At 33.1% G+C, this 10,122-nt stretch overlaps 1 protein-coding gene across 2 annotated transcripts in view; it reads right to left on the bottom strand.

Annotated features, from left to right (window-relative positions):
• The window catches only part of stra6 (signaling receptor and transporter of retinol STRA6), a 35,880-nt gene that overhangs the window by 4,376 nt on the left and 21,382 nt on the right, over positions 1-10,122 (bottom strand). For both annotated transcript variants that reach the window (XM_016277712.1, XM_016277711.1), the window contains exons 13-17: positions 6,652-6,785; positions 5,153-5,270; positions 4,874-4,975; positions 3,116-3,279; positions 2,571-2,708 (exon numbers count right to left, since the gene is read on the bottom strand). In XM_016277712.1, coding sequence (XP_016133198.1) covers positions 2,571-2,708; positions 3,116-3,279; positions 4,874-4,975; positions 5,153-5,270; positions 6,652-6,785 — 656 coding nt within the window. The remainder of the gene's footprint in view (positions 1-2,570; positions 2,709-3,115; positions 3,280-4,873; positions 4,976-5,152; positions 5,271-6,651; positions 6,786-10,122) is intronic.

Here is a 10,122-nt window from a genome sequence, read left to right as displayed (position 1 = left end):
CATCGATTCGCCACAAAAGGCCTTTGTTCCCCCCCCCCCCCCCCCCCCCCCCCCAGAGCCGTGAGAGATACTTTTTTTTATGGTTGGGCGCTTTTTATTTAAGTTATTTTGGACTGAAGCACTGCAACACCCGCTGACTGTCATTAAACATCTTGAAAGATCAAAGACCATTCATTTTTAATATAACTCCGACTGGATTCGTCTGAAAGAAGAAAGTCATATACACCTAGGATGCCTCGGGGGTGAGTAAAATGCAGCCTAATTTTCATTTTTGGGTGAAATAACACTTTAATGCAAATAAATACCGTCCACATAAAAGAGCACTACAGTACAGTATCACAGTTGGAACATATCGCAATGTGCAATTACCATATGGAGAGTGTAAAAACTATGAGTCACACACATATGAAACAGTCAATTATTACCGAGCACAGTCTGTGTAACCTAGCAGTTTTAACAATTTTCCTCAGATAATAATTAATATTGTATGCAAATACAAACATGCAAATCAGATTCCTCCAGTTTTTGAATGCAACAAGCATCAATACATCTGTAGGTGTAAAATCAACAAAAGACAGGGCTATTTAATGTTGAATATACACCATCTGCCTATCATCCTGTAAAACCCATCAAATGCTGGCAGATCGGACTTTGACTTGAGACAAAAGCTCTAATTTCATCTCTGCTCCACTACATGAAAAGAGATGAGCAATGCAAACTGTGAATGCACAGCGGATGTTCACACTATGGACTCTGCCGTGTCTCTCTGACAGGTCTGATTGAGCAGCAGCAGGGCCGCGGTGAGTTATTGCACATCGGGGCCCAATTTATTCGGACAAATGTAATGATTGCGGGAACGCTCGCCTGCTGCGTGCAGGGCAACATGATGAATCAATTATTCCAAAAACAAGGCCAACCAACCATCTGTGCATATAGACATGAATCACTCAAGAGAAATCAAACACAGATCAATATAAATCTTGGTTAGATTTGACACAGATGATCTAACATTATTTTGCTTTGCTTTCTGTTTTGAAATGCATTAAAAGTATATGAAATTAATCTGTTCCCTTTAAACTCTACTGTGTACTGGGAGTTCAATCTGTTTGTTGTCTGCAATATAGTGTAGTATACATAAAGTAGGCCTATATAGTTGTTATTTTTTATATACACTGCCGTTCAAAAGTTTGGGGTCAGTAAGATTTTTTATGTTTTTTAATGGAGTCTCTGATGCTCATCAAGGCTGTATTTATTTGTTCAAAAATACAGAACCCCCCCCCCCCCCCCAGTAATACTGTAAAATATTATTTGAATTTCTAATATTGGTTTTATGTTTTAATATACTTTAAAATGTAATTAATTTCTGTTACGCAGTGCTAAATTTCCATCATCATTACTCCAGTCTTCAGTGTCACATGATCCTTCAGAAATCAATCTAATATCCTGATTAATATTCCTGATTTTTGAAAGCCTGTTTTCATTGAAGCTGGAGTTTTCCGTCAAAATAAAAGCTCAAAAGTGCAGTATGAATTGCTGACAGCTAGCGGTATTAAATGGGTAATGTTACTGCAGTCCAAATTCAAAATATCTTTCAAGTGTAGAAATTAGGAAAGAAGTATTGTAATTTCCCTACTGTAGTGTAAAGCAAAAATAATGTACCTATGAAATATTCATTTTCATTTATTTTACAGTGCAATTGTTTTACGATATATGGCTACTACTGACATTGTTGTTGTTGTTATAATTATTATATTCTAATGTGTTTGGCTTCCTAAAACACCAGTGTGAATGTAATTTAGACTGAGAGAGTATACCACAAATAAAGAGTCCCCTTTAAAGTTCAGGTACAAGTCAATTCACTTAGACTTTTTTCTAACTTAAGTTTTCTTAGTTAAGAACATGGGTTGGAGCTCTAAATTTGAAACTCTCAAAGTGCATTAGATAGAATCATTTAACTTTAAAATGTACAAAATGTAAATTTTTTCCCAAATTCATTCGTCTTTTTTCTTTTTAAATATCGCAATAAATATCATATCGTGGACTTCATATCGCAATAATAATGTATTGTGAGATTTTGATATCGTTACATCCCTAATATTAAGCAACTATATCAATTATATAAAATATATAATAATAATATAGATTTTTGATATAAAGCAATTATTATTCAATTATTATATTATTCAATTACTTTTTATAATTGTTTTTACAAATTATTTTTATAATTATTGTGCCTGAAATGTCAGTTAATATTTTTTAATAACAACAAACCTTCGAAAACATCCTCCTATCTATTTGAAATGAGCTTGGTGCATCTTTATTTTCACAGAAGGAAACTGGCCTGAAATGTACAGTTTCCACACACTCACTGATAAATCTCACTGGACAAACTGAATGAGCGCAGCTTTAAAGCACTAAACCGCATCCTCAGTCAAGCGGCTCTGAATTAGCTCTGAAGACTAAAAGCTTTGAGTTTGAGTCCAGACTCTGGAACAGGTTGCTCTCCAGTGAATTAAATATAATCATACTGTTGTCATGAACTGAAGTAATAAAGAAATAAAAGCTCAGACCTTCTTCAGCATCTCTCATCCTCTGTGTGGACACACTGTCCTGGCCTGAGGTTTGCAGCAGCAGCCCGCAGAAGGCCTTCATCACGGGGTGAGACTGGCTCACCTCAATCTTCAGGTAATGAGCGTAGCAGCGGTATCCTGCAGAGAGAAGCGCAAACACAGAGGAGACAATCTACATACAAATGACAATCACATCCAACATCTGACACGACAGAGGGGAAGCACTTTTATCAGACACATCAGTATATAACAGACGTACAGTCACATTTGATATTTCGATTTGTAGAACTAAAACTCTGGCCTAAATCTGAATGGATTGTTTGATACCACTGAGATAATATAATATAATATAAAAAAAGTGAATAAAATATAAACTAGATATTTGATATAATTTAAATATTTTTATATTTTAAAATGTATCATATTTTGTCAAATATAAGAACAAATATTAAGAACTGATGATATACATTACAGGTACTATAAACGAGTGCACTCATTTTGAGCAGGGAGTCTGAATGTAAATGTGTCGCTCTGTAAAGCAGTACCTGGGTCAAACGGCTCAACGTTGCGGTTGAGAAGGCTGATATCCAAGCGTCCTAAGTGGACTATGTTGAAAAGGGCAGTGGTGACTATCCTCCAAATGCCCACTATAACACCAACCATGACATTAACTAGGAACAGCATGTAGCTGAGAAGAAACAGACTTCCTCTGTGGAGAAAAAAAAGACCCAACCTCTGGAAACAGTTTGATTCTTCATACAGGTTTAAGGATGTATATATAGACTGGGTTACACTTTATTTTAAGGCGTCCTTGTTACAGTGTAATTCTACATTTAAGTACCGAGTAATATGAATTAACTACATGTACTTACTATATGGTTAAGGTTAGGTTAAGGGTTTGGCGTAGGGTTACTTGCATGTAATTAAGCATAATTTATTGTTATTATAATACTAGTAAGTATACGTAACGTGTAACAAGGACACCTTAAAATAAAGTGTTACATAAAATGTTATATTATTTAACAACAACAACAAAAATAATGAATGAAATATTAAACAAAATAATTAATTAGGAAATAAATATTTACATATATAATATAAATGTATTTATTTAAATATTAAAAACAACACAAAATCCACCCTATTAACTTTCTTAATAATGGTTCCTGATCATATTTCATCAAAATAAAATACCTTTCCCATCTATGGTGGATTTTTATTGTCTGCTGATGCAAGTATAAATAATTTAAGTATAAATAATATTATTATATTTTTTTAATAAATAAAAAAGCATAGAAATGGCAAAAACTATGCCAATAGTTATTAAATAAAAATACATATAAAATATAATATTTATTTATTCATCTATTTAAAACAGTGTGAAATTCACCCTATTCACTTTTCTTAATAAATGTGATTTTATATAATAACATTTAATTTGATTTAATTATATATTTAATCTGAATATATTTACAATAATTTATATAATATTTAATTTCATAGACAGACAGACAGGCAGACAGAGAGATAGACAGATAGACAAATAGATAGATAGGTAGATAGATAGGTAGGTAGGTAGGTAGATAGACAGACAGACAGACAGACTGTTAGACAGACAAACAGACAGACAGATAGATAGATAGACAGACAGACAGAGAGATAGACAGATAGATAGACAGACAGACAGACAGACAGGTAGATAGGTAGATAGACAGATAGATAGATAGACAGACAGACAGACAGACAGATAGACAGACAGACAGAGAGATAGACAGACAGACAGACAGACAGATAGACAGACAGACAGACAGACAGACAGACAGACAGATAGATAGACAGACAGACAGACAGACAGATAGACAGACAGACAGACAGACAGACAGACAGACAGACAGATAGACAGGTAGATAGATAGGTAGGTAGGTAGGTAGATAGACAGACAGACAGACAGACAGACAGACAGAGAGATAGACAGACAGACAGACAGACAGACAGAGAGATAGACAGACAAACAGATAGATAGACAGATAGACAGACAGACAGACAGAGAGATAAATAGATAGATAATGTAATTGTAAAAATGTTATTAACAACAACAACGGTGTTGCAAAAATAAAATGGTTTACCGTTTAATATCTGAAAAGTCTGTTAATATGAAATTCTTCATAAGTTTCATAACAATGTACAGAAAGAAGACAGGTGTTTATTGTTGGCCAATCTTTCATGGCCTATTCCAGATGGTGAATGTACACCAACATTAAAAGCAACAGCCAGTGAGAGGTAATATTATGTATAACTGGCACCTGTTGTTCAGATCTCTTGTTCCTGCGTCCTTCTTAACGAACAAAAACCTGGAGGTCAGATGCTGGATCAGCACAGCCAGGAACAGCATCAGCCAGAAGGGCCTTCAGAAGAGAACACGAGAGTGAGAAGCATCTTAAGAGGCACTTCTCTAAATGCTGGGCTTCATGGCTCATGAGGAGAGATGACTGATAGGAGGCTTTAGCTGAGATTCGGGGTCACGGGGTCACGACCCTGCAGCCACGCTCATCATCTAAAGTGAGGAGAGCCAAGCCACTCACCACATGCTGCCGATAATGTGGAACAGCATGAGATTGGTGCCATACAGGATGGGGATGATGACGAGGAAGACCGCGAACAGAATGCAGATGAAGAACACCAGAGTCTGGATCACCATGCCTGGACACAGACACAATCACACATGCAGGAGTAATCAAATATGCTCATAGTCACATTTATGCTTGAGAAAAACTATAAATAATATTATATTATTCCATATTAATGTTATATTATTCCATATTACTTAATTGTAATAAAAAAAAACAATAAATGACATAATGAAATGATTTTTAAAAAATCAAACAATTAACAAAAATAAATATATTTAAATATAATATAAAGTATTTATTTAAATATAAAAAGCACCCTGTAAATATTATTTTTAAATAGAAAAAAAATCAAAACATTAAAAAATTAATATTCATATTCATATTCCTAGAAATAGAAAAAATAAATGAAAACTACAATATAATATAATAAACTATAATATAATAATATTTATTTACTTACTTACAAACAGCACAAAATCCATCGTTTACTTTCTCAAATGTTCCTGAAAGTTCATCACTGCACATTATTCTAAACATGTTTTTTTATCAAAACACTTTCTCCATTTATGATGGATTTTTATTGTCTGCTAATGTACTAACTATAAAACATATTTTATTTTATTTTAATATTTTATTAAACTATTTAATAGTTTAAGTTATAAAAATATATATTTAAAATAAATTTATATAAATAAATAAAATACATTCCTTTATTAAGAACAGCACAAAAACGGCCTTATTTATTTATTTTTTAAGTTCCTAGTGCACATTATTCTAAATATTTTTTTAAAATCTAAATATAATAACTTTCTATTTTTGATGGATTTTTATTGTCTGTTGATGTACTAACTGTAAATTTTAATATATTTTATAATATATTTAAACAATATCATAATACAATAATATATTTTTAATATATAAATAAAAATAACTGAACAACAAAATAATTAATAAACAAATAAATATTTCAATAAATATATAAAAAAAAATGAAATAAATATAAATACATTTATTTTATAATTTTTTTAAAAAACAGAACAAACTCCATCCTATTTACTTTTTTAATAAATGTCTTGGATTTGTTTTTTCCATAAATGCACATTATTCTAAAGATTTCTTTTTTTATCACAACAATAATCTCCATCTATGATGGATTTCTATTGTGCACTAATGTATTAATCCATGTATGAAGGGAAAATTCCATAAGAAAAAAAATCCAGAATGATCCAGAAATGTGCTCTGCTACATTTAATAAAAAAATAGCTCATTAATTGTTTAAAAAAATTGTTTGTCAGTTCAAATTTTGATTGTTCCAGTATACAAATTCAGGCTTCATTTAGCAGGTAAAAATATTTCAGATTGTCTTTCTCACACGTTTAAACTACAGTGCAAAGGGTTCTGCCGTGAGAATGAAGGTCTTCTCGAACAGAAGAGAAGAAGCGTGCTCTCACCGAGACAGATGAAGGAGGCCTGATAGCTGGTGAAGCCCATCCAGCAGACCAGCGCTGGCCGGGACGGTCGGATGCTCCTGTGGCAGTTATACACATTAAAGACATCTCCTCTGTACAGTCCCTTCAGATTAGACCTGAGTGAACACAGACACAGCCTTCAGTGCGCTAACACACACACACGCACACACGCACACACGCGTAATAATACAGGTAATGAGGGCATCTCTTTATGAAGAAGAAACTGAGATGAAATTGCAGGTCACAGAGTCAAACTGCCATTAATGACATTTAAGAACTCAATTTGAAAAGTCATTATTTTTAATATGCTATTCCTGACTGTAATTACCTCGTTCTCATTTTTCCTGTTTCACCTCCAGCTAGTCAGTTATGATAAAAGTTATTAGTAATGCATTCACATTTGTGCATGAAGTCAGGAGACACGGTAGTTATGACCAATAAAAAGGATGAAATGTCAGCAAATCTTAGGGAAAACTCAGGGAAGTTACTGACGTATTGGAGTTATCCATATTTTGATTTTGATTTTAAAGTTTTAATTTTATTATATTATTTTTAAAATGTCTATATAGGTCTTAAATCATTTTTATTTCAGTTTTAGTTTTACAGTGGCGTGAAAAGGTTTTTGCCCCCTTTCTGTTTTTTTTACATATTTGTAAATTCAGATCATCAAACACATTTTTATATTACACAAAGAAATTGCAAGTAAATACAAAATGCAGTTTTTAAATGATGATTTCATTTAAGGGAAAAAAATCTGTCCAAACCTACGTGGCCCTATGTGAAAAATTAATTGCCCCCTCCTGTTAAATCATGAAAGAACTGTGATTAACCACATTATTTTAGAAAGCGGAGTTAAATTTAACTAGCCACACCCAGACCTGATTACTACCAGACCTGTTGAATCAAGAAATCACTTAAATAGAAGCTGTCTGACAAAGTGAAGCATGCTTAAAGAGCAACACATCATGCCGCGATCTAAAGAAATTCAAGAACAGATGAGAAACACAATAGTCGACATGTATCGGTCTGGAAAGGGTTATGAAGCCATTTCTAAGGCTTTGGGACTCCAGCGAACCATGGTCAGAGCTATTATCCACAAATGGACAAAACTTGGAACAGTGGTGAACCTTCCCAGGAGTGGCCGGCCTACCAAAATTACTCCAAGAGCGCAACGACGACTCATCCAGGAGGTCATAAAAGAACCCAGAACAACATCTAAAGAACTGCAGGCCTCACTTGCCTCAATTAAGGTCAGTGTTCATGATTCAACAATAAGAAAGAGACTGGGCAAAAACGGCATCCATGGGAGAGTTCCAAGGCAAAATCCACTGCTGACCAAAAAGAACACAAAGGCTCGTCTCTCATTTGCCAAAAAATATCTTGATTATCTCCAAGACTTTTGGGCAAATATTCTGTGGACTGATGAGACAAAAGTTGAACTTTTGAAAGGTGCATGTCGCGTTACATCTGGCGTAAAACCAACACAGCATTTGTAAACAGAAAACAGAACATCATACCAACAGTCAAACATGGTGGTGGTAGAATGATGATCTGGGGCTGCTTTGCAGCTTCAGGACCCAGACGACTTGCCATAATTGACGGAACCATGAATTCTGCACTCTATCAGAAAATCCTGAAGGAGAATGTCCAGCCGTCAGTTTGTGACCTCAAGCTCAAGTGCACTTGGGTTATGCAGCAGTACAATGATCCCAAACACACCAGCAAGTCCACCTCTGAATGGCTCAAGAAAAACTAAATTAAGGTTTTAGAGTGACCAAGTCAAAGTCTGGACTTAAATCCTGATCATGCTGTGACATGACCTTAAACAGTCCATTCATGCTCTAGTTAGCAGCGCCAACATGAGCTAACAATGAACAGCTGTATTTTTTATTAACTAACATTAACAAAGACGAATAAATACTGTAACAAATGTATTGCTTATTATTAGTTAATGTAAGTTAATGCATGAAATAGTTAACAACAGGAACCTTATTTTGAAGTGTTACCAATATAAAAATATAAACAATATAAAATAAATAATTTAGTGTTGTGCTGTAAATCAATTAGCAATCAGAAACTCTATTCTGACATTAGAAAATTCTGTAATCTTTTCGGTCTATTTTTCTTAACCTAAATATACCTCGCAAACCTACTCTGCATAATAACCCGGGATAGTAACAAATATCTTAACATCTAAAACCCAGACGACTTGCCATAATTGACGGAACCATGAATTCTGCACTCTATCAGAAAATCCTGAAGGAGAATGTCCAGCCGTCAGTTTGTGACCTCAAGCTCAAGTGCACTTGGGTTATGCAGCAGTACAATGATCCCAAACACACCAGCAAGTCCACCTCTGAATGGCTCAAGAAAAACTAAATTAAGGTTTTAGAGTGACCAAGTCAAAGTCTGGACTTAAATCCTGATCATGCTGTGACATGACCTTAAACAGTCCATTCATGCTCTAAAAACCCTCCAATGTGGATGAATTAAAACAATTCTGCAAAGAAGAGTGGGCCAAAATTCCTCCACAGCGATGTGAAAGACTCGTTATCACAAACGCTTGATTGCAGTTGTTGCTGTAAAGGGTGGCACAACCAGTTATTAGATTTAGGGGGCAATTACTTTTTCACGTAGTGCCAGGCAGGTTTGCACAGCTTTTTTCCCTTAATAAATGAAATCATCATTTCAAAACTGCATTTTGTATTTACTCAGGTTATCTTTGTGTAATATTAAAATTGGTTTGATGATCTGAATCTTTTAAGTGTGACAAATATGCAAAAAACAAACAAACAAACAAACAAAAAAACAGGAAGTGGGCAAAAACCTTTTCATGGCACTGTAGTTATTTGAATACTTCAAGTTAAACTAAAAGAAAAAAGAAATGATTAAATATTTATATATATTTTTAAATAATTCCTTTTATTTCAGTTAGCTTTTACATTTTATTTCAAGTGACGATTTTTTTTTACTGGTTTTAGTTCTAGTGTAACAATAATAACTCCAGAAGTGAAAAAAATAAAAATAAAATAAATACATTATAAATAATACATTGTAAATAAACAAATGAATACATTTTAATTACAATATAAAAAAATAAATAAAACATTACAGTTACAGCACAATTGCTTTATTTATTAATTTTTTTGCTAAATATAAAAAAATATAAAATATATATTTTTTAATACTTCTTTACTTTTGTTATTAATTTTATATTAATATTCAGCACTCTGTATCAATAAAAAATTGTTGCTGAATTTAAAAAGTTGGAATTAAGTTTTATTATTTTATTAAATAATAAACAAAATATAAAGGTAACACTTTACAATAAGATTCAATTTGTTAACATTAGTTAACTACAGTAGTTAACAAACAAACAATGAAAAATATATCTAAAGCATTTATTAATCTTAGTGTTGATTCCAACATTTACTAATATATTATGAATATATA

The sequence above is a fragment of the Sinocyclocheilus grahami genome, unplaced genomic scaffold (genome assembly GCF_001515645.1).
Source record: "Sinocyclocheilus grahami isolate Dianchi unplaced genomic scaffold, SAMN03320097.WGS_v1.1 scaffold115.1, whole genome shotgun sequence".
NCBI classification, from domain to species: Eukaryota; Metazoa; Chordata; class Actinopteri; order Cypriniformes; family Cyprinidae; genus Sinocyclocheilus; species Sinocyclocheilus grahami.
The sequence above is the reverse complement of the archived record's forward strand: the minus strand, read 5'-3'. Positions and strand labels throughout refer to the sequence as shown.